The sequence below is a fragment of the Dinoponera quadriceps genome, unplaced genomic scaffold (assembly GCF_001313825.1).
Source record: "Dinoponera quadriceps isolate SergipeBrazil2010 unplaced genomic scaffold, ASM131382v1 scaffold316, whole genome shotgun sequence".
Taxonomy (NCBI): Eukaryota; Metazoa; Arthropoda; class Insecta; order Hymenoptera; family Formicidae; genus Dinoponera; species Dinoponera quadriceps.
In genome coordinates this window covers 373,364-399,962 of record NW_014554530.1, presented here as the reverse complement: position 1 = coordinate 399,962, position 26,599 = coordinate 373,364, and the positions used below count along the sequence as shown (strand labels likewise).

Below are 26,599 nucleotides of genomic sequence, written 5' to 3'. Positions count from 1 at the left end.
CGCGAGGCTGGCTTGAAGGAAGAGGAAAAGGAAGTCAGTGTGGCACAGATGAGGCGCAAGCCGGAAATGATGAAATAATTATTAGTTATACGCGCGGTCGGTGACGAGCAATGGGGGTCTCTCTCCCTGATTGATCCGGTAACATCGCGCGACCGAGCGTTTCAAACGTGCGAAAACCGTCTCCGTTTCGTCAGATATCGAATTTTCATGTAAGATATACGTCAACGTCGGCCGGCAACGATCAAGAAATCAGATATCTCGAAAGACGGGCCTTATTCGTCAATCATATTGCGGCGCGTGAATTCTATCCCACTGCAACCTGACTATCCATTGTACGGGCGTCGTAAATCCGATTACAACGCACGGCGAAACACGAAGCAACCTCGTTTACTCCTCGTTACATCAATCATCGGCCGGAGGAACGGAGGAAAAATTAATTAGACGGATTAAGCACATTCGTGCGATCCCTCTGTGCGTATACGGTGATGCAATAAGTGGCACGTGTTGTCGTCGGATAGATTTGCGGGCAGCGCGTGAGGTGTCGGCTGGCTTTGGCACGTAACGCGACACGTGTAATATGTAATCGTCCCGCTGATGTATTACAGAGGACGACCGCGTTAGCCACGTACAGGCGTCACCCTAGGAGGGCCGTTTTTGGGTAAAGTCGAACGAATGGAAAACGAACGACGCGTTGCAATCGGATTTACGATGATCGCGCACAATGGACAGTCGGCAGTGGGATAGTATTCGCGCGTCGCAATATGATTGACGAATAAAGCCCGTCCTTAGAGATATCTGATTTCTTGATCGTTGCGGTCAACGTTGACGTATATCTTACCCGAAAATTCGAAACCTGCCGGTGGCGAAGCAGAGATGTTTTCGTGTCGAACGCTCGGCCGCGCGAAGTTACCGGATTAATGAGGAAGCTGCACGTCGAGCGACGGAAAGATGTACGTAAACGAGGCTAATCACAATCTAATAAAAATTTCACCTCACGGGTGTCCAGCCACGAGATAGAAATTTGTGTCTAACATCGCTGTTAACCGGTAATGTAATACTCACTTCTCCCAGTGGCTAGATAACGGCTAGATAAATAAATTATCCGATGAATAAACGAACGAGATTCGAAAATATAGGATTACGAAGTATAAAATCGTAACCAGTGGCCAAGCAATAACGCTTACTTCTGTGTTTACTTTATTCTTTTTTTTTAAGGTTTTTATAGAATAATATATAATTTTGATTTGCTAACGTATTTTTAAATGCTGGTGATGAGTATACAAGTGATGATCTACTTAAATCGAATTTCTTAAATATTTCACTTGTTTTTGATGATATAAAAAATAACAGAAAAATTGTTCGAGGGGGCAATTGTGCTAATGCTGATGAAAAGATTTGTTTTCAAGATCATTTTTTACAGAGATGTAAAAGGTTAGGGTAATTTGTTTTGATAAAACTATATATTTTTGTTTGTACGATTTTATAACCAATATCGAGAGAAATTTAACGACTTATGGCAACTTCAACATAAAAATAAAAATTTACCGAAAACAATAAAATTGTTCAAAATGTATCGATATTAATATAAATAAACAAAAAAAACGGAAAAGATATGGCGCGCGCGAACATTCGCGTAAATTAAAATTTTTGCCGAGAATCTCGGTGGCTTGTGTAAATAAATGACAGTACTTTTTTTATACTCCGTGAAACAATATATATTAGAAAAAAATAGTTTGTTAAAAACGTGCGCCCGAAAGATTTCCATAATCGACAAGGTTCAAGCGCACACGCTCAACTATAAAGATAAAAAATTCCAACGATCTCAGCTTTCCGTGCAAGCAAAAGACAGTACTTTTGTACTTTAACGAACGCCCCAGATTAAAAAAAAAAAAGTTAGATAATCATTACCTCGGAAACCCACCGTTTACTGCAAAGACTGCGCGCGCACGCGAACAAATTAAAATTCCTGCCGAGAAACTTGGGGACTTGTGTAAACAAATGACAGTAGTTTTACACTTTGTGGAACGTTACACGTTAGAGGAAGAATAATTTGTTGAAAACGAGTGTCTGGAAGATCTCCATAATGGACAAAGTTCAATAATTTCGCACAATTTTATTGTTTTTTGCATATTCTTGTTCTTTACCGAAGTTAAAAAGTGGAAGAACTCTATTTAGTTCAGAAACGGCGGTTAGATTACAAAACTGGTTTTATACTTTAGCGAATAATCAGCCAACGAACAAGCTAGGAAATTTAATCTAACCTGTACCAGCTGGTTATTAGCTTTTGATTCGGGTCGACTGGATACGTTTCTACTCGGACACACGTCGAGACGGATTCTTTTTCGTCGTTCCAGCGGAAATGGCGTGTTCGAAATGCAACGTGTTGATCGCACATCGCACGTACGCTACCAGAAATACGCGAGATAATTTAATTTGATATAATATTAACACGTTTATAGGAATATATGCGCGCGCGAGTATTTGTGTCGTTAGAATACGATGGAAACACTCGTTCACCGGAAAACGCGTGTCACAGTTAATGAAAATTAAATTACAGAAACACGAATTCACATCGCAAATTTGACGTTACAACAAATTTACGTCCGGCAACAAGAAAATCACGATGTTACGGTACGCAGATTAATCGCGCGCGCTCGCGATCGAAACGTGCTGGTTGTTTCCGCGCCGCGAATAGTGAAAATAGCGATGGAAATATACCACTCAATAGGTTCTTCCGAAGTATATCGCCATTATCGTTACATTCCCTATGCGTCTGTTGGCTAACTGCGAAGTATATGCGCGTATTTCCTAAACGACCGCGTACGGTCTTTATTCCACCTCTGCCCGCCGCTGCCGCGCGATACCATATTTCTAAAGAAAAAATGTCTAGAGTAAAAGTTTCGCGAAACGAAACGTTTTACGGGACATTTGGGCTTTTCACTTATAGTTTCGTGCGCTCATCATTTCGCAGCCAGGAAATTACGTGCCGTGTACGTACAAGCTGCGCCATGCGGAGCGACCAGTGCGAAAAAGAAGATAAAGAAAAAAAATAAGCGACACGCGAAAACCGAGCCGGGTAATTTACCGTTTAATGTTGCAGTTGAGCATCGAGCAAATTCGGATTTTAATTTTATATTTTACAAACTGATATAATTATAATATTTGCGTTATAACCGACGGTGACAAATTAGCATTGATTCATTAGCGGTTGATATTAATCATGCGCTGATCTTTATTCATATTGATATAATGAATACTACTGCGGTACATTGCGACTGGTCAACCTGCACTACTTGTCGGGTCGTGAACGATTTTACTACTATCGCACGGAATTGAAACATGGTTACACGGTAAATGCCGTATTTCGTCTCTAAAATATACGTACATCTCGTCGTCTCGTATATAAACGAGCTCTTCTTAAGGTCTCATTAGATTAACGACACTTCGCCTCGTTAAGGAAAATGTTCGTTGTTAATTTCTCTCACTTACGTTCGTTGTACGGATCATTCCCGATGCAGACGCGTATTCCCTTAAGAGTGTACTTCGCGTTGTATCTCATGATCTTTTTATAGATATTAAAGATTACTCCGGGAAGATCCTGAGACGAAAGCTCCCGAAGCTGTACTCAAAGCCATTGTCTTCTGTATTACACGGCGCAAACACGAAAACTTCTCAACCCCGCTCGCTATAATATGTACACTCTCGTTCGCCGAACTTTTCCCCGTATCCGTTCAAGTGTTTCGCATTGCCCCTCGCTGTTATTTTGTAAACGATCCAGTCGACTGATTGCGAGACTTGTTAGACAAAAATTGTCTCGCAATCGCCGATACGTTTCTGAGAGTCTACCGATATATTCAATAATATTTTTCATTGCTTCTCTTGATGATAATTTCACGAAATATATTTCATCGCGTCAATTTGTGCCTTTACTTCAAACGTAAATTACAGGTGAAATAATTATATTATAAAAAATTTAAACTAAATTATATTTAATTTAAAATTTATTTAATTATAAACAATTATATTATAAAAAATTTATTAAATCACTCAAGATCATCGTCGTTAAAATTACCACGTGTATACAACTAAATGACTAAAGCTAAATAATATAAAAATATTGCATTTTATATAAGATTAGGAAATACGTGAATATATTATCAATTTGTTGCAATTAATTTGGTTAATCAATGTATTGCTAAATATTTAATAAAGCATATATTGTTTTATCACGGAAGGTACACAACTCTTGGGTTAAAAACGGTCCACTAAAATTGTATGTTACTCGGACAAAGGAAATATGTTAAAAAGCACACAAATTTGTAATAAGAAGTACACAAATATAATATTAAATTCATATATTCACCTTGTCAACATGTTAACGAGATAAATGACATAAAATTTCAGTGGGTTCTTTTCAACACAAATTTTTTTACTTGTAGTTTTTCGTTAAAAACAAAGCTATTTTTCGCGATCAATTACCGTAATGCGTGCGCATATTGATCAAATGTTTCCTCTCTTTTCCTCTTTTAAACAGTTTTTTGTAGAGCAGCATCGTTATTTACTTTCGCAGATATATTAAAAAAAATAAAACGTAGATTGCATGAAATAATGGAATAATCAGTGCATCTTTAATGACAAGATTTAAAATAGCGTAAACAATCGACATGTTCATCAAGTGTGGATATCCATCAATTGTAAATTGATACACACGTATGTCGATAAAAATTCGATAACTATCGACCGTGAAAATGCTGCACGAGTCATTTCGGAAATTGACCTACCATGGTTTAGGATGTAACGGTTTCAATTTTACGTTTTTAGCAATGTTGGAAGCAAAAAATTAAAAAAAAAAGAGACATTTCCACGCTTACGACGAATCCCATACATAACACGGTGCGTGACATAAAATATGACACTTCTCGTAAATTGAAACACGCACTTTTATCTCGTTCGAGTCTTGTTAACAATACACCATTTAAATGAAAACGGAATTTGGAAAATAATATATTTACAGTTTCCAACAGTGTTATCAGATTTATCTCTGCACGGCTGGTATAGAGAAAAAACAGTTGATATTTTTAAGCATGTAACGCGACAGATGAAATCTGCGACACGGAGGCCCCCGCAGCGTATAAACAAGCAAACTATATTAAAATAAAAAACGGGTGTTTCTCGTTCTCCGCTAAACTCGGTTACGGATAAATTTCATAATACATTTTGATCCGCGTCGGTCCGGCATATACGAAATGTTTGATCGAAGGGAGAAAAAATCCTCTCGTCGAAAAGAGAATGCAGATTGGAGCGGTTTACTGCTCAACATTCCCGTGTCGCGTCCGAAACTTTGGCGCTATCGCGCTAAAATGAACCAGTTACCAAGCCGTATTTCTTGCGCCTGAATTGTAGTCTTTTTCAGCCGGCAAAACTGTGACACACCTTTGTTCGGGAGGAGTGATTTAACGCTGTCAGCGGTGCCCTCGAAAAAGCCACCTGGATTTACCGTGTGTATGCGGTAAACAATGAGATGACTGTGGTTTACGCGCGGCAGGCGCGGCGCGGCGCGTCACTGCAAAAGCTATCACGGACCTCAAGAATGTAAAATGCGCTGCGACGAAGTTACCATGCTTTCTAGCAAAAATTACTCGAACCTTGTTACCGCAACAGGTTGTCGTCATTGGTCTATGCGAAGGCGTGTGCAGCTGCACGCCGTCGTCGTCGACGTCGCCGCGGCTGAAACGCGATGTTTTGTCGCCCGCTCTTAAATGTGTAGCGTAACAAATACGACGGAGTCCTTAGTGTTGTCTTCCCTTGAGCATAATTCTAGACTCAGTATTTACTGGCCACCCGTAGAATTCTAGACACGGCCGAAATCTCGACGAAGTTCGAAGATACGCAAGAAGCTCAAAATCGAAACTCCCCGAAGAACCAAGACCGCCAAATTCCGTAGCAGCTGCGGAAACTAACGAGTTATTATCGTCCTATCCGAAATGGAACTTTTTTTCATCTCCGATTTCGTCCTCGAGCGCCGATTTTTCATCGTAAAATCACCAAGCTCACTTCACCTTAGAACTTCCTTTAAAATAGAATAATTTTCTATCCACGCCCTGAATTATTATCAAACTTTTGCTGTATCTTCAAACGCGACGTAGATCAATTTGTAATTTTTTCACATTTCTCTCACTACTTTAAATTATGGGCAATACATTAAAACTTACGGCACCCCGAACCAGGATTTTGCATGTAATTCGGAATTTCATTCCCGTAAAAAGAATTACAGTTTTCGCAAAGATACGATCCGACTGAAATTGTACTAATACACTTCCGAAGTTCGACTTCATCCCGGCACGATTACTTTTTCACCCGCTATAAATATTCCGGCTCGTGCGCAGCCATGATCAAATCGGCAGGACTCGCGCTGGGTCGTGTCGCGTTTCTGCGAGAAAATTCTCGCGAGTTCATCGTCAATCAGTCGCGCGTGTCGGAATTTCATCGATATAGTCGGGTTCTTATGCAAGCGACGAACCAAACTAATGCTCGATGTCCGCATAGAAAGAGATCGGATGTCTCAAAGAAAAACGATCCCTCCGAGGAGGAAGTTCGATCTCGCATTTGCTCGCGCACGCTCGCGTATATATTCGCGCGGCATACGTGTGCACGTACGCATATAGATAAGAGTACTTACAAGGACGGCATTTGTAGGCAACTTCGATGTATTTCCGTAGCCCGGGGCAAGGATCACCCTGGAAGGTATTCGGGCTGGTGTTGAACTTGCACTGCCGCTTCTTCTGGCAGACCTCGACCACCGTCTGCAACAGTGAGTGCTAACACGTCATTCAGAAGACCCGCTCACTTTGCGATGGTGACCGACGGTAATTGCAAAAGAGAAACCAGTGCTTTATTTAACCGAACCTCGAGACGGAGCATCGTGACACAACAAATCTCGCGGATACGGGATTTTGCATTTTATCGTTGCGTTGAATCCCCTCGCTTTTACGATGCATCGAAATGCTCGTCGGGAAATATCAAATAGGAAAAAGTGAAAATACATCGAGTGAAAAAACAAATTGACGTTTCAAGAATTTTATTTTTCGTTATTACAAATACCCCCCCGGAAATATAATACACAAGTGAATTATATAGATGAGTGAGATAGGAGCAAATCTGCAACGACAGAGATTAATATAATAACGGAGGCAAGCAGAAATGGTCCCCACAATCCAGCTCGATGGCGCTTTGAAGTCGTGACTCAAAATTACCCTTTGCCACGGTTATTGCAATTGCTGCGAAGGATATACATCCTGCTGAAAAAAAGGACGGTCGCTGCGCGACGGAGCTGGGCAAACTGCTTCAGCCGAACCGAGCCGGCTTTTGCGCGAAATAACGACTTAATTTCGCGGTTTCAACCCTTTCCCGCTGACGAGTTCGAGCTTAAATAAAATTATTTCTGCTCTTTTTTCTTTCTCTTTTTACCGACGAAAAGCTTACGGAGAGAGGCGGGGCTAATATCGTCGAGGTTAATTTCCGTACGCGATTCGAAAGGACGGCGCGGGCAGGTCAATATTTGCAGGGCGGGAACAAATCGACAAAGGTGAGCGGCGATTTGCCGACGCGAAAATACGCGAATGAAAAGATATAAATCTCTTTTTTCTCGCTTTTAACTCTCGCTTTTAATATCACGTTACAAGGTATGCGCGTTGGATAGATAGCCGGAGATAGCAAGTGCCGGAACGACGAAGAATCACGAAACGCTTTCGTAAAAAGTACGATAAAAAACAACTTGTTCCACAGTGTTTCAACTTCCGTGGCGAAGTATTTTCGACGTAAACGGGATACGCGACAGTTCGATTTCGCGGAAAGCGAGGCGGAAGAAGCGAGATCGCAAACAGTCGCACAAGGCAAGTAGAATATCGACTGTTTTATTAAAAAAAAAAAAAAAATGTTCCATCTCGATACAGCGCGGAGCATGTATACAACTGTTTACAGCTGTTACAGAGACATCCTGTAGGAACGTCCGAGTTTCGCGTTCCTCGGAAGTCATTGGCTATCCGACAGTGCCGTCGGTGATATCCGCACATTGTCGAGGATTCCTAGGATTCCATTTTCAATCGGCTAATTGCGTGCAAGGACTTGCGTTACACGGCACCGTTCGAGCTTGATTACGTTAAGCGCAATTTAACCGTGTCACGCGAGCGCATCTTAATGAGGCGAATGGAAGTTTTAATCGCGACAGGACGCAATTAGACCCCATCCAAATGGTTAAATTAAAAAGAAAAAATTGAAACGCAATTGATATAATCTTTTACGTACGCTATTATGAGCAACATGTGGTTTTGCATTTGTCATATCCGTTATTACACATTATAAAGTTATAAAAGCAAGAACATCAGTAATGCAATTGATATACTCAGATGTTTATGGGGAATTAATATTCATAAACTGCATCCTAAATTAATAACGATTTTAAAGAGATTGTAAAGCTCAGTATTGTATTTTCGGTGGCGTATTTCAAGGGAACCATTCATAAATTTAGTATACATCAAGCAAAATTATATTCCTAAATATTGATTTTACTACCTAAATAATAAGTTAATTTGAGATGAAATTGAGGTAATAATATATACACAATATTACGAATACGAAAATATTGTTTTTTTATTTTTTTCTATTAACGCTATATTTATTCATATTTATTTATTTAGCCATATTCATTCAATTGATCTAATAAAAATGCAAACATAATACTTTACAATTATGAATTGTCTTCTTAATCTAACAAATTAAAAAAATATATTTAACAAAATATATTTCTTTTATTTAAAGAATTATTTTTTTCAGTATATATAGAATTTATTATCAGATATAACGTGTGCGCTATAAACGTTATAATCGATAAGGTTGTTTTATGCTATTAAACCGAACTTGTTTTATTTCTAACAAAATAAATTCTTGTATTTTATCAGAATTATGTATATTTCACAGAAATATAAAGATATTTCTGTGAAATATAAAGATATTTCTGTGAAATATACTCTACTTTCCATCAAACATATCTAATTTCGTTAGAAACAAAAAATTTTTTTCCAGTGTAAAAGTCTTGGTAACATTGCCCCAAATATCCAATGATTTTCTGAAGGTTTTAAAAAATTGAAGGAACTTAGAATATCCGCAAAAATCATTCCTTTATTCATTATAAACAAGAAGACAAATATTAGAAGTAATAGTGACTAATAGTTTCTCGAAAATTTAATCTAACAAGTAGGAAAACATTAAATTTTAGGTCAAAATTACTCCATCTCACGGCGCTTGATCTTAATTTTGAATATCCCCGACCAAATTCCGCTAACACTCCACCTCTTCGCGTTTCGGTAAATTCACGTCAATACAGTAATAGAATCACAATAGGATACTTCGAAACCTACGATTAGAGTTTACATTAATGTGTAAACATTTCGATTTCGGATCGTGAGCTTTAGTTACGGCAATTATAATAGCTCCGTTTGCCTTGTGTTCCATGTACGATAATTGAAAATCGATTAATATCACGCGCGGCGAGCATTCAGAAAAAAATATTCGCCGATCGTCGCGATATCCCTTCTTTCGGGATGAAGGCAAGACTTTGTCATCTGTGTCGCGGAGAATGTGTGAAAATTACATTTCCGGGTTTCAAGCTGCTATTCTCAATACGTTCGCGTTGAGATACGTTCACGCATGTCGCTTGATCGCGTGTATGTGCGCGTGTGTTTGTGTTGTCTCCGCATACATACAATATCCATCTAATTATCGGCTTTCGGAGTTTCCGTCTTGGGCTATTCTCCCGTATTTCACGTGCACGCCACCGAGGAGGCCCCTACGGGAGAAATCGATTTTCCGCGAGCGCGTCGATAACATTCCGGCCGGTTTTCATGTCGTCCGTCGCTGTATAAACGTTTACCGTTCCATCGTGCAATTTTGCCCCGGGGGTCGAAGTCGGGACGTGTAATTCCCTTAAACCGTTACGTTCCTCTTGTTGTAAGGCACCGATATCGCAAACCGAGGGCTAATCACGGCGCGAACAGCAAACCCACCATGCGCTCAGTCCGCTCGCACAAGTAAACATCTACGAATGCCGTTTGATATGGGACGATTTTATTGTTAACGCGCGACCCGTTCGATCGGTTTCGACACAGGCCGCGTTTCATGAAGAAAGAACAAAGAGACGGCAGACTGGCTTGTTACTCGCGCGTGCCAATTATTTATACGACACGCACATAAAGACGCGATCTTTACAGCGCGCGTAGCGCACTAAAAATACAATACAAAGAGCCACTAAACCGGCGTAAGTCCGCGGGCGATAAAATCGAACTATAAACCGAAGGATCAACATATCGCGTCTCGCTCTTTAGAATAGTTACACACACACAGGCGCGCACACACGTTCGACTCACCCTGAGAAAACCCGAGCCATAAAACGACCGCGAGTTACTCCCCCTTTCCCTACATCTTGCAGCCACCCTCCTGGCGAGTCGATTCTCCCGCTTCTTATCCAGTCGCTCCTTCGAAAATAAATACACTCACCCACCGGATCCTAGTTATCGACATTTGCTCGTACACCTCATTCGCTGATCCTCTCGCGGGTCCTCGCAATTTCCACGCGTTCCTACGTGTCCTCGGGAACGCGAGTAAGTGACGCTTTTATCCCGACGAGTCGCGACTTTAAATTCCACCCTCTTTATGGAAGCAACGACGTATGTCGCCGAGAAGTTGCGCGTACGGGGAGAGGGAGGGGAGGGTAAGCACTCACGCGGAAAAGCCCTTTCGCGAGATTCGAACCGCTCGGCGTCGCACGGAGCCACTTTCGAGTCGAACCCTTCTTATGGTCCTACCGGGAATACGTTCATTCAGGGATACGCGTTTCCCGGCTTTGGAAATTCCTTCCTGCAGCTGCACCCGGCGGAGGGAAGTACCGCCGCGCGCTGATTCGTTCCCGTCGGTGGCGTACCCGGTAACGCTTCCGGAAGAATCGTCGAGGAAACAGGAGCGTCACCGAGCGACAAGGAATTCCTCATGTGCGTTCGGCGCAATGACGCGAGCGTGTTCGCATTCTCGCGATGCCATTTCGAGCGGATCCTATACCTCTCCCTTCCCCATCCCCCTCCTCTTCCGCCGATTCCTACCTGCTAAATATAGGTACATCGATATAGGACGCCATGCCGGAACTGCCGGAACTGTATTGTGTGTAGAATGTTCACTCCGCCGCTCCGATATCGAGCGTCTTACGCCGCCGATGGGACCGGAAATATTAATGCAAAACACGGAAGACCATTTCGACCGCGCTCGATGGCGCGGGAAACGAAATTGGGCTTTACCCGCCGCTGAAAAATATCATCCGCGTGGTTGGTTTACTCGCTGCCACGTTCGATCACGCGATGTTGCATTTCGTACACTACGTAAAGAGCCGCTCGACAATTGCGTCACGCGAAACTTGAGCATCACCTATCGTCGTTCTGCCTTTCGTCATATTTCGTCGCAAGGTACGTGATATGAGATAATTTTTATCCATATCGCTAAACTCGGAAACAACAGAACAGTATTAGACGGTATGCGTCTAATTTTTTTATTACTGGGATAGCTAGGATTAATTTATAAAACGTATATGATATAACACATAGAGATTAGGTAGACGAAAAAGTTGATAAAAAATAATAATTTGCCTGTGTATTTTTTTTTTTTAGATAAACACCCAAATGGTAGAAAACAGGCCGAGAGAGATAATAAAAAAATACCACGTCGAAACTAAAAAAATGTTCACCAAATGTGACCAAATATATTACGAGTGCAAACAATGTCGATAACCGCACGGAAACCTGTCCTTCCGTAGCGATATGACGTAATTGTTTAATGGCTCCTAATTAGACGCAAGTAAATTTTTGACGAAGTCGCACGCTTCAGAGAAAATTTCGTTCTCAGTTCGATCAAATCTCAAGTCAAATCTCAAAATGCGATTTTTCATGACCGCTTGAGTCGCTGCTTAAAGTGATTAGATTTATATGTTAAAACGAGTAGATTGAAATTCCATCTGAACTCTTGCGTTCAAGTGAAAGGCGGCGAATGACAAATGAAAGTGCTTCGGAAGCCCATAAATCGTTCGGGAGGAGCTAATACGATCGTAGGTTAGCCCAATATGAGAATACACTAAATAAATTACGCACGCTACGCTGTAGGATTGTTTTATGGATCGACCTTTTGTTAACAGACCAAATAAATCGTTCGGGAAGAAGATTTCTCCATGATATCTGACCCCCTGAACTATCGACCATTATTGGCGTTCCCTCCGCGATATACGTCGCTACGCTACCGTGCGGGCGAATGCCCGACGTCCGCTTTCTTGATTTGAATCTTCGCCTCCTGCTGAATCGCATTATCGAAAACTGGAACGCGATGAATATACCGATAACCGTTATAACATTTCGCTAAAGGAATTACGCAGCATGCTGTATAATTTCCATCTTGAAGAGTAAGCATGATTGGACGAATCGTGTATATCCATGGAAAAAAATATCGCATGCGTACTGACAGAGATAGACTGAGAGAGAAAAAGAGAAAAAGAAAGAGAGAAAAGGAGAAAGAAACAGAGAGAGAGAAAGAGAAAGAGAGAGAGAAGAAAGGAGCAAACGCGAGGATCTCATGGAAAGCAAGATCCACAGGAGAGGATAAGATCGTCGGGCGAAATAAAAGAGTTACTCCATTTTCGCATGCGGGCAGGATCATACGTACAATGGTTCCTTTCTCAGTCGGCGGGGTATGATATATTAAATCGATATGCGGACTCGAGAACCAGAAACCGATGGACGCACAGTTGGGGATTTTATTGTACGCCGAAGGAAAATTATTGCGCCGCAATGCCGTAGTAAATAACACCACGTTTTAGCGAAGGTGGCATAAAAGGCTGGGAGTGCTCGGAAACGTCAAGGGAATGCGTGGATCCCTATGTGGAAGCTCTGTGTGTTCTTCTCGGTGGAACCCTCCCGAGTGTGCATGTCTCTTAACCTCGTAAATATACATTCGACGTTTCCGCAGGAAGGTGCTCTTTCGCGCACCGAGGGACTGCAGGACTCAGGAGAGATCGTTACTAATTTCCGCGTTCGATTTTCGCTTAGGTAACGTTAAACGTCGCGACTTTCATAGGGGAGTAATTTAATATCGAAAGGAGAGAGAGAGAGAGAGAGAGGTCAATTTGGGGTGCCGTACTTTAAGAACATGTTACTCATCACCGGCAACCTCGTTACACCGCCGGGGTAGCTTCCTCTCTCTCTCTCTCTCTCTCTCTTCTTTTTGGCCCGCGGGGCTTCAAACGAATTTGTCAGTTGCATGCTCCGCGAAACACAGAGGTGCTGTTTTCGGGTCAGTTGCCATTATTTCGCGAGCCAAGATTTTAGAGCAGACGCGGGAGTACTCGTATCTCTTTTTCCGCCTTTGCGCGGTATCCATAATTGCCAGTGAATTAAGCTCAAAGAAAACAAGTTTTCGTGCGGGCGCATTCTCCGCGGACTTTTCTCGCGGAGTTTATTCCGCCGGTGCATTCCTGTTGAGGGAATAAATCGCGCGCCCGATACTTTCTCCACTCCTCCTCCTCTTCCTCTTCCCGGCTTCCCGTCTCGATTAACATTCTAGCAAAAATCTCGCCGCCGAGCTCCTTTCCCCTGATGTCCGCCGTAACGTTTGAGTCGCGCGCTTCCATCGCCTTTCGCGCAATTGCTTCTTTCCCGTTTAAATCAAACTTACCGACATTTCGCAAAAGAAGAAACGAAAATCGCGCTGAAAAGAAGTAAAAAAAAATATATATATATATGAAACACCCTTTGAATTAGAATTCTGAAAAAAAATGACGCATCTAATCTCTTTTACACGTTATATCCATCGCGCTGATATTTATACAAGCAACATGGATCATCGCATATTCAACGTCTTTTTTGCATCTCAGAGAAAACTTTGTGAAGGGCAAAATTGGCGACGAGACAAATATGGTATGAATAACGATTTCAAGTGCCTGGGCCGAGAGAGCATCACGGGAGGGTTTCGTTAAAAGTTCCGCCGAGGAAAAAAGAAGAAACGCTCTCGGAGAGTCTCGAGACTCTTGGAGAGCGCGGGAATTGAGCGTGAGCGGGGAGGACCGTCGAAAATGATCGCGATAGGGGAAGATTGCGGCCATTTCGATTTTGTGTAAAATCTTTCGAAAGATAAGAACGACCAAACTCCGATTCATACTCAGAGCTCACGCAGGGTTTACGAGGCTTGAAGCGTACGAAGGTTAACCCCAGAAGGGGTGGATCCGGTTTACGATTCTTTCCGCTTCGGTGCTCACGCGAGATAGAACGAGAAAGACGAGAAAATGAGAGAGAGAGAGAGAGAGAGAGAGAGGGTGAAAAGCGGAAGGGGGAATACATCATCTACGTCCTCCTCTGGATTAGAAAACGGGAGTTTGCTAGAAGTCAATAAATGTAAGACGTTGAATAAAGTTTGAGAAGAGCGGAGAGGACGGGACGAAAACGTTGTCGCGGAAATCGAGCAGGCGTAAACGACGATGGCGCGCGCAAAAACTCCTCCCGACTATATCTCGGCGAGGATGAGCGATCGCGATGTCAGTTATTAAACGGAGATAACGTAGCCTATATTTGATCGGCGCGCGCGTCCGGATTCTTTGAAACTTCCAAATTTAGGCGGTCCCGGATTGAACGAGTTTAGACTCGAGAAACTTCCTTCCGGCAGCTGAAGAGGCAAAATCGGGAGATAATCGGAATCTAAAGTACGTCCAAATATTAAACTTTCCGCGGAAGGGAAGGATTGTGTCTCACCAAGTTTTGCGAATTTGCAAAGTTTGTACGCTACGTTATTACACGAGAAATACCGCCTCTGTGATCCGTCTTTTAACTTATCGCTAAAAGAACACGTCACATCGAACGATTCTTGTTCCGAGCATTCATACGATCGTTCGGCATTACTATATCGCGACATAGTGTGAACAGTATGTGTACATGAGTGTAGACAGGGTGAAGTAGGAAGGGCACTTGGTCCTCCCTCCCCCTCAGACTTTCACAAAGAGAAATAATTAAATTATGAAAATCATGGAGGTAAAGAAATGCAACTGATGCATTCCACAAAGAAGCTACAGTACATATTTTGTAATGAAAAACCAATGATAAAGTATTAGCAATGCTTTATGAAAGTGATTATAGTGAAAGTTTCTCAATTTCATCACCAAACGTCCGTGACTGTATTGTCTGCAGTGATTTTAGTGTATATATATCAGTTAAGGAGAAAAATAATTTTGCTATTGTAACAAAACTATTGTTAACTACTGCCTTAGTTACGGCAGCAATAAAATTCAGTTGGCGTAACCAAATTAGCGAATCATTCGTAATTGGAGCAAAAGTAATTTCGTCACCAGAATAAAGAATATTCTATTGCGTAAATTTGACCTTAGAACCGGTTGATTCGTTGTTAGAACGAAAATCTTCTACATTTACCAATTTGTTCTTACAACAAAATCATTTGTAGATTCAGCAAAATATTCCAGCGAATGGCATTTAATACTCTTAATAAATCGTTCTACTCTCCAAATAGTAACTGACAAAATTTGCTAGATAAATTTTCAGTGGCAGCACATTATTTTCTCCGTGTGGAAAGGGTGTAATTTCAGACGTGCGTGCACAAAGAAAAAAATATAGAAAATCGAGATTCCGTTTTCCGAGGAACGGTTCGAAAATCATTCGAGGACACAACAACTTTCCTCGTGTTCCATTTTCAATTTGTCCACGTACATCCGTTTATGATTTCTACATTTCACCGTTGCGTTAACTAAAGCGACAAATATAAATATTTCGGTTTCGCGCGCGGTGGTGATTTTTAATAAATTTGAAAACCGCAGGCGCGCTCGCGCGTTGCCCGATCGATGCCTACCTGGGCGAAATGAGAATTTCATTGGCACATACCTGCAGTGATTGCGGCCAGATGCATGTATGATTCGTCGATATGTCCCCCGCGATCATCGGAGGAACGGGCGAGTTGCATTTGCTGATGCCGTACATTCCCGCTCTTCCATATTGAGCGTGTTCGATAGAGATGGTCGTGCCGGGTGGGCATTTCAATGTCATCGTTTCCTCGTCGCAGGCCGCGCGCTGATAGGTCTTCAGAGTGCCTGACAACAAGGCTGTCGAGTTAAAAAAAAAACAACACGTACGCCGCACGACCGACATAAAAATAGAACCAACCGATCGGCGGTAAACCGTGTGTGCAGAGTTGACGTTTTCGAAAGTGATATTTGGAATTATTAACGCGAACATACGTACACCACGAGATCGACGAAACGTTAATTAAACAAACGGCGCAAAAAGCGCGCCGTAATCGGCGAGAGACCGGAGGGTAATGCGAAAGCCATGCATAAGTGACGCGAGCGCGCGGGAAAGAAAACGCGAGCGGAGAGGTTGTCGAGTATCGAAGATCGATGGATGAGCCGGTAATGGCGTCGCCGCCGCAACAGTGATCAATTTAAGGGGATTGAGAGTAATTAACGAGTGGATCAAGCGGGATTGGTACGGTCGGAGAGGGCACGGATGTATCAATGGCACAAATTCGCCCGCGAAAGCAGCGTCGTTTCGTTTACACACCGGTACGTGCGGTTTAACGTGCCGAGCGGAAGCAGCCGACATTTGTGGAATTTAACGCGGAGATCGTTCGTGACGATGGAGTTTGCGAACGGAACCGCAGACGTTCCAGCGCGTAAATGCAGATTCGCGCGATAATTTCGCGAGTAGCGGCCAATAAAGGACAGCCCAGTGCGCAGAAGTTTCCCGAGGAAATAGCCAAGTGATTGTAACAGTGCATGATAACAACCGGCGCGAGATGCCGAAATGCGATACGCCGGTTCCACGACGTATGTATGTGTGTGTGTGTGTCAGCGTTTTCAATGTCGACAGTGGTGTTATAACACATGCGAGAGAAAGAGAGACGCGTTAACATTAAACCGTCGGTTAAAAGTAATTATCATGCCGAGGGAGAAAGTTTGTTTTCAAGCATGGCCGCGATATTAGCAAAACGGAGCGCAGAGGCATGCCAATGTGTACGCGTCACCATCACCAATGCGTTAATACATCATCGCAGCGGTCATCAGCGTCGTAGTTAAAGAGCCGACGGTCCACCACCACCAATACCATCACCGAGTAGTTATCAGCAACCGTACATGGGACGGGAGTCAGCCAGCCGATGTCCCGGCGAGAAACATGAAAAATAAAGCAGACAGAAGAACCTGTTAGTTACGTCACAAGCAGTTACGTTCAAGACGCGGGATATGTAAATTCTTCAATATTACCTAACGCCAGGCGGGCGGGTGGAATTTCCACGGGAGAGAAGCGAGGTCGATAATTCACGCGCGACGAAGGAACATCTGTCTGACCCGATATTGGTCGTTTCTACTGCGACGCAGCGCTCGAGGTGTAACTCGGCGTCGCCGGTGAAGCGGGGGATGCGCTTTCCAATTTTATCGAGTAAATTTGTAGAACGGAAACAACGACAGATCGAGATCATTTCCGACCGGCGCTGTTGCGCGCTTTTGCCGCGAATGTCACTCTATGCAAATTCTTCTTCCCCGAGGACTGACTTAAAAGCGATATCACTTTACGCTGCCATTTTTGAAACTCGTGTTTACTACGTATTCCTCTCGTTCTTCCTTGTCATTAAACGCAGTTACTTAGCCTCCGGCCGGCAAAGTTTGCCGTCCGTCGAGCGGAAAAGTCTAAGCAGCTAATTATAATTAACTGAACATTTTGTAACTAGTTGAAAATGTTACACACAGTGAATTTTATAAAAAAAAAAGAAAAGAACCGACGCAAAGTATCCAATTGAAAGAGGATAAACATTGTTAAATTTAACGTCGTTAAAAGGACATTGTTATTTCGTTGAAATTAGCATAGAGTTGTGCCTGTTTCATAGACGAGCGCAAATTTCTGTTGACGTTGAATTATCTCACGAAGAACCAAGTCCATGAAAACACGAATTACTATTACGAGTTTGCCTCTACTGCTAAAATGTGTCAACAGCTACAGGCGATATTGTATAATTTGTTGTCTTCCGCATCGACATGGTTCGTAATAATCGTCGAGACGAGACGAGGTCGAGGAAGGGCGAGCGGGCGTTTCCCGACCGTAGTACATCGGTACATCGTCTTGGTAACGACCGTCTTCGTCCCGGTACCTAGGTTATATGCATAAAGCCGAGCACAAAGAGTAATGCATACAAACGATTGTTGTACCGACGATAACAAACCTGGGCCCGCGCGTTACATTCCGTAGCGTTCCGCGTGCACCGTTCGTAAATCAACGACCGCGAGCATGCAAACTGTAAAGCGCGGAACTGCACTGGCAGCTACTTGGGATCTTCGGGGGTCCGCTGTAACCCGACTACGTGATTGGAATGACCGAGCGTCTCGATATGCCCCCGATCTCCGTAGGTGAAGAATACGCGAAGGAGAAGTTTGAATAGTAACGACGCGCATGAGCTCGCGTATCGCGATACCGCGTCGTCCCATTGGGATTTAATCGGATAAGTCGCTCTCACGATTCTTCTTTCCTCGTTCTTCGTTCTACATATATTAAGAAATCCATTTAGCTGAATCAAACAAAGTTCTCGTTTGGATATAGGCGAACAAATATTTTGGTCGTAAAGACCAAGATTTGCTTCTCTGAAACGAAAATGAAAAATGTTCGGTTCGGAAATCTTGGCTCTTATAACCAAGCATTTATCTGCCTATATCCAAATAAGAATTTTGTTTCACTAAATTTTGTTTAAATAATCGGTTTCTCAGTGTAGCAGATACATTGAGGAAAAAATATTAAAAAATTTATTTGTAGGATTTAAGGTTTATTTCGCAGAAATATGGTTCATTTCTGAGATATAAGATTTCTTTTGCAGAAATAAACCTGATATCTCACAAATAAGTTTTTAAGTCTTTTTTCTCAGTGCACTGACGTCCTCTTTTATATTGGTCCATTCAAACAACTAGGTTCTTGCTGGTTACTACCGCAAAAAGAAATATCAAAAGGAAGTTCAGGGAAGAATTGAATAATAAGACTTGAAAAATTTTTAGAATTTTAAAAATTTCGATTTGCATCGCTTATTTATACATCAAAAGAAGGATTTGGTAATAAGTATTAAAATTTGGTGAATATTTGCCGACTAAACATTTGATTACTGTAAACCAGATAATTTAGGTCTGTATACTGTATATACATTGCTGTAGTTCCATCTATTTAGTATACAGAACTAAATTATTTAGTTGCAATAATCAAATATTTGGTCGGCAAATATTCACCAAATTGTAGTACTTGTTACCAAATCTTCTTTTCAATATAAAATGTATATGTCACTTCCAAGTTATTTAGTCCTTTAATTACTTTTTGTTTCTTACGTACATGCGGAAAAAAAATTTGGTTAAATTTACTAGACAGTGAGTAAAAAAAACAGAATTTCTAATTCCCATGACCCGAATTTGATTCTTATAACAAGAAATTCTGTTTCTTTAACCAAAATGCGTTTGGTTTACTCACCGTCTAGTAAATTCAACTAAACTTTTCTGTGTAGAAATATGTAAACGCATTTTCGCGTATGACAATGAACGTTTTTTTATTTTTGTCTAATAATATGAAGAAAAATTAAATTCTTTCTCTTTCTTTTCTTTTCTCTTCTAATTAATCTATTGACTAACTTCACGTAATTGCGCTATTTTTATATATTTTCTTGTAAGAGCAATCATGCGCAACATACTATTTCAGTACCCACTCGTTATTCTAATCCACGTCATCAGCGTCTATTCACAGTTACATAATATATGTATATATAAGTATATAAATATATATATAAAAGGAATAAGTAAATATTCTACGCGAGACACTCATACTTGTTACCGAAAGTAGGTTAATGGCCGTCTCGAACACAACACCCTATCCTGATTTATCTTCTATAATTATTATGAGCTCGCGCGCGGAAATTAAACGCCAGAATATCGTGGATTACTCACATTTAATGACATCTGCGCATTAACGTTGTGCTTCATAGCAGATATTAGTGATATATATATATATTAAAAATATTTTTAAAATACTAAAACATGAAGAGACAGCGCGAATTAATAGGTTAATAATTAAATGTATAAATATAATAAATAAAGATATATATATTTCATTATATGGAAAAAGAAAATATTAATGCATACACTGTATCGGTAAAGCATTTCATATTGTATATTAATTACTTATTTTTGCCAGACACAAAGTGCAACTAATATGCGAATTAATGTTATAAAATATAAAAACCTTTACCTCGTCAAAGATGCCTCTGTCAAAATTTCAAAAATCTATAATTATGGCTAATATATATCAGTAACGTATGTCAATAATAAAAAATGAGTGAAGTTTAATATTAAATAAAGTAATACTTTCATCGTACACATAAAACAGTAACTTATTATATATTTCATTTATTACATACATTTATTATATATAATTTATTTATTATATATAATTAGATCTTTTAAAAATATTCCCGGACGATTTTTGCTGCAGCTCGCAATTTGCATATATCGTACTACAACATCGATAAAAAAAACAACGTAACCTTTTTTTATTCGAATTTTTTAATGTATAAACAAGAGTGGATTTATCTGAGGCGATTTCTCTCGCCGAATTCTCTCCAGCAGCATTCGATTTGGCTCTTATCCTACCTTTCAGCGTGCGAGAACATCGCGCGCCCACACTTTTATGGCGACAAGCTGTAGAGTAACTCACGGCTGGAAGTAAATTGTTGTTCTGGTAACGGATGAACGTGGCGGAAGTAGGACGGTAGAACTCGAATGTTTATTCAGTTGCAACCATACGAGCACGACTTCCGCGGGGAACACATTATTTAAAAGGTCCATTTATCCGCTGGATCGTATATCGTGTATCGAATCGAGATAGGAAGAGAGAGAGTGAGAGTGAGAGGACAAAAGCTGGAAAACAACTTGCAAATCTGCAGGTTGACGTGAATAGCATGTCCGTTACAACTATTGGAGTGTTGTTTTACATATGATTCTCGCCTCAATCAAGCATTGCTGTTTCGGTACTTAACCATGCCTCGTTCCAAGAAAACCAATATAATAATGCTATGAACAATAACAATAATGTGTGATTTTATTATCAAAGCCATTTTACCTACGAAATAATATCGAACGTATAATAGAAGAGAGTCGAGTAGAATAGTTTTGTTACGTCCGATACATTAAATATGCATTTCTAATTCTCGACTTTAATTGAAGATAGGCGAGCGCTGGTTCGGTCGAACCTTTTATTCGATCGCGTCGGTTGCGCAATAACGCGATATTTCGCGATGAAAGATTAAACCGAATCGAACGCGCCGGCAGAGACGGTTTCGACTTAATTCGTTCGGCTAAGCCGAGGTTTAAGGTTTCTCGAAACGGAAGCTTACCAGAGGATTAAAGTATCGTTGCTACGATGGAACGGATATCGCGGACCAGTGTAAACATGCCGGAGCCCGACGGGAAAGTTTAAAAATAATGACTGCACTAGTTGCGAAACAACCTCGTATAATTATAGTGTAACTGCGGTAAGAAGCGCGCTAGTTTATAAAACGGCAAAACCCATTAGACCCTAATATTCTTCTTTCACTGTTGCGCTGAGAAAAGAGAAATAAAGTTAACTGAGAGAAATCGTTAATTAATTGAAGAATTACTATCGTATCTCGCCTCTTGCAGTTTTTTTTGCATACTCATGTTTTTATCGCGAATCACCTATGTCGTAAATAATATAAGTAGACGTTATTTAAACGGATATATAAATCTTATCGAGAAATATTATTACGAGAAGGATTTTTTTTTTTATTTTCAAATTAATAAAGATCGCACGAATATGACGGTGAACATTACGGAGGGGTAATGCAAATTCCGTAAGAAAACGGCGAGTACAACGTGCGTTATTGCTATTATTAATTGGAAATTACGCTTTTGTTATACAAGAACATTGCGCTTCGCAATTCCATTGTGACTATAATTACAATAACGTCCGTGTGATATTGCTGCACTAATTAAATTCGACTAACTTTCGTGACACACACGAACGATTACATTTTGCAGCTACTGCTCGTTCAAAACTTCCCTTGAATCTAATTGTACGTTAATGTACGTTTACGAAACCACGTAAAGCACAATTTACGACGTTTGAGATTAATTTAACATTCAGCCACGGAAAATCCGTAACACCTGATACGTACCGCCAGAACTCGTTCACACTGCACGATCAATTATCAAACATTACGCCGTAACGTTCGCGAATGATAAAATAATTGAACGTTTAACTAAGCAATGGTGAAATTAAATGAACCGTTTAAACTAAGTTCACTTTACTTTCAACGGAATTAAGTCTCTCCGGAAAAAAGTCAATATTGAATATTCCGTTTTCATTTCAACGTGTTATAGCAGTTACCTAACACAATAATCTACTTCTGCAAAATATAATTTCTTATGAAATTTCTCAAAAAATGCAATTTTCAATGTGCGAATTTTGGATCGATCTTTAAATTACTGAAGAAAGTGTTAAGGTGATCTGCAAATATATTTCAACACGCAAGGATCGCAAGAAGCTCCTTTCACGTGCGGAAGTAAAAGAGTTTAACCGCATTATATGCCAGCAAGTACATTCATATCGATAAGCACAAGTCACGAGGGTACCAACGGTTAGATTCGCGGCCAGATTCGATCAGTGCTCGTCCTGGTTTCGTCGTTACGGAAACCGGAAGACGTGCCGCTCGAGTTGCTTACGAGGCAGCTTGTACAAAGTCACCCCGTAACGCTCGTTCCGCGGAACAACTGAAATCTGGAAACGATGCCAACTTTTCAGAACTCGACCAGCTAGGATGTCGTAGTCGTATCCTCTCTCTCTCTCTCTCTCTCTCTCTCTCTCTCTCTCTTTTCGTCGTTATACGACTGCGACTACTCAGATTTTTCGCTTTTTATGTTTCCCACATTAAACGACGGTCACCAGTATCAGGTATCACAACTTTGCTTACAACTGCGGTGGTGAAATAACAGGAAAAAAAGAAGTCAGATTTTATAAGGCAATTCACAAAAGTGATCAAATCTAAGAGCTGTTGTCGATATTGCGATATCCAGATATTAAACGTGCACATATTCTTTATTCCTTATTCTTTTATACGGGAATCATCCCATTGATATAAGTATAATTCATAATTCACTGGGGAAAACTTTAAAAATATACTAATAATAAGAATACCTAATAAAAGAGAAAAAGAAAGCTGAGTATAAAAATTTCCCGGTAAGAAAAAACTTAAAAAGAGAAGAAACCTGTAACTATAATAATAATATGAATATAAAAAGAAGAGGCAGAAAGACGATTCATGAATAGCCTGAATCCAGATGTAATAGCAATACGGTAAATTTGGTATGTAACCGGTCGGAAGTGATTTCAGCCGTGTTGTTGTTATTACCCGTCTCATGTTGAGAAAGGTAAAACAACACAATTATCACAACCAATGAGAGTTATTATATTTCATAATAAAATCAATAACACGTGTGCAAGTTTATGTTAATGAGTTATACCGCGCGCATTCACGGTACACACCAGAACTTATTGTTAATGTTATCGTTCAGCAGCAAAGAAAGAGAATGATCTCGGACTACGGTAAGCCTTGTTTACGAACCAACCGAAATCCGTGAGGTGTAAAACGAGGCAAAATAAGCTCCGGAACTTTCCTCCCTCCCTGCCCTCCTCCCCCCTCCTTTCCCCGCTCTCGCTTTCCGTACGGTCAAAAGTGGATTGAAATTGTAAAGCTAATGCAATCGTGTAATTTGCTTTCGCCAGAGAGTTAACCGATCGCTATAATTCCGCATATCACAGTACACTCGGAGATAGGCCGTTGTCGCTCGCTGTTCCTTCGATAATAGATTCGTCGAAGTGGCGCATCCGTATCGATAAATGAAATTTCACGGCGATGAAGCGGCGTTCTCTCTATTTTGTCCGCGCAACAATTAACCGAGAAGCATTTAGTGACGAGTTTTGTCGGCGGGTTTTATGCGCGTCCATATGCGCGAGGCGTATTTAAAATGCACGGCGACATATTGCGAATTATCCGTGAGAACATACGCACGAATGATTACTGATTATTGCCTACACATTGTCGGGAATTAATGGATATTTTCCATGAAAACGTAATGCGCGATCGATTTAGCACCCGTTGCGTTTTCCGATGCACCCTCCCCCCCCCCACCCCCGTCCCGTATGTATGTATACCCGCTCTCCCCGTCAATCTGCACTTCTATATTTCCAACTAACACCGTGTGCGTTTACGATGCGTCCACCGTGTCTGCTCGCTGGTGCAACGCGATACGGCGGTAAATGACTATTGTTGTCGCGTTAACAGAAAAATAGTGACCGCACGAGGCTCACAATTTACGGACTAATTGAAAATAGGCGTCTATATAAACGTACTTTATCGACAGCGTGAGTTTTAAGCTGATACGTCGCGGACAACGCGCATATAAATTGTTATTGATTATTATCTATATAGCCGAGGTTAATGGATATTTTCCAGCCGGGTCACAATAACGAACACACCGTGGAATATGAGTGCGTCGCGTGCGCACGGAGATATTACGTCGTTAATTTAATTTACCCGATAATATTATTTCTAGAAAATGATATAGTTTCGAATATATTAATTGCAGATAGTACGTAATGGAAATATTAATCACGCGCGCGCGTATCGTCGTGCAGAAATCCGTCTTACTCGCGAGGTACAGTCGAATGTGCGAGATGACGGTTTTACGTAGGGAAAAAGATTTCTTTGGGTTTAATAAAATTTCTTTAATTGATACAAACTTGTCTCTTGGATCGAAGCAAATAAACGATTGACTCGACAAACAGGATTGTTCGGCTTCTCGAGCAATAAGTATCTTTACATGTCGTAATATATCTTCTGTTCTTTTAAATTTGTATCCAAACATTGCAATGGTTGTCCTCAGCAACAAATCATTTGAGAGAAATTATACTAAACTACATTACAAAAATATTTGAGAACTTCTTTATTTCGGTGGAAAAATATTTAATAAATATTTCGAAGTAAAATTTTTTTTAGTATAAGCAAAATTTTTTCATTGAACCAATTTTCCGCAAATGTTATTTATTTCTGTATTTCTGTATTCCGCGAATGTTATTATTTCTATATTTTTCAAATATTATTTTCATTCAAACATAAAATGATATTTGATGTTAAATTTATATTAAGCAAACCTAAGTCAAACCAATACGTATACTAAATTCAAAAAAAAACCTTTTTTCTTTGCGTACGAATATCGTTTCTGTTCATAATGAATTATCGAAATAATCCTTCAACCGTCAAAAAGGAAACTGTTCCGTCGTCGAAACTTTAATAACATCATCAACAAATTGAAGAACGAGAATCCGATTTTATCGAATTATATCCGATAAGCCACAGCAGCGGCGAAATTAGCATCCGATAATTCCAAATAATTCTCTTTTTGCCTCTTTTTGTTACTCCATTTTCCTACTTTTCATCGCTTTATTTCTTTCTCTACCTTTTCTCTCGCTCATTTGCAAAGGAATCACCCCTCGATTAATGGACGAACGCTCATCAATAGCCGCGAATATCTGCGGCGTCCGGCGTATTCTCACATACGCTACGAGATAACGCCGCTAAAACTAATTGCTGTATCAATAGCGAGGCGCGCAAAACAAACTATTATCTATCAATTTATTGAATTAATTCACGGCAGGATCAATTATTAATATATTTTACTAGATTTTCATCGCAGATTGCAGCCGAAACGAGCTATTATTCACATATTTGCCTAAAGATTAATTAATTGCCGCACGATTGTCGGCGCCAGCCATTCTCTCGTCCGTAGCACGACCGCATTTAAAATTGATAGACTCGGCCCGTCGGCGTGCAAATTGTTATCGCTTATTATCCGTAACCGGCATAACGATATTTTTCCCAGCGGGGATTTAATCAGTACCGCGGCACATCGTCGAATGCGTGCACAACCGATATTAATTGCTCGCCTGAGCACGGCAAAAAGCGGCATTCTATTTTTATTGCCAACCGCGACGCGGAGCGTCGATCAGCGAACTCGTTTCCTTCGTCATTTCACGCGTTGGCGGCACGGAAGTAATTTCTCTCGACGTTCGCGTCAATGATTTCCCCTCGCGCGTGGCTCAATTTTCCTGGGCGAGAGAAAGCCGCGCGCCACCCGGACGGATTAAACAGAGGAACGAGCATTACGCCGCGTTTCATCGCGTCTGGAACGCGAGGCGAAGCGTGTCAAAAAACGCAACAGTTCGCGACACGTTGTCGCTGTCGTCGAAACGCGCCATCCGTACCTACGCAATTTCTCGGCCGTCGTGTGTGCTTTTCCAGCGTCTCGATATCTAAGAACGAACGTTGACTCGTCGGAGACCTTCCCCTTCTGGGCGCGATTCAAGATCAAAATGAGAACGTAAACGAGTCCTGCGAGAACGAAGGACGAGGGAAGGGGGGGGGGGGG

At 41.0% G+C, this 26,599-nt stretch overlaps 1 protein-coding gene across 1 annotated transcript in view; it reads right to left on the bottom strand.

The window, feature by feature from the left end:
* LOC106751930 (protein eva-1 homolog C) overlaps positions 1 to 26,599 on the bottom strand; it is a 182,411-nt gene that overhangs the window by 64,527 nt on the left and 91,285 nt on the right. The window contains exons 2-3 of the mRNA XM_014633220.1: positions 15,966 to 16,183; positions 6,680 to 6,818 (exon numbers count right to left, since the gene is read on the bottom strand). Of these exons, the coding sequence (XP_014488706.1) occupies positions 6,680 to 6,818; positions 15,966 to 16,183 (357 nt within the window). The remainder of the gene's footprint in view (positions 1 to 6,679; positions 6,819 to 15,965; positions 16,184 to 26,599) is intronic.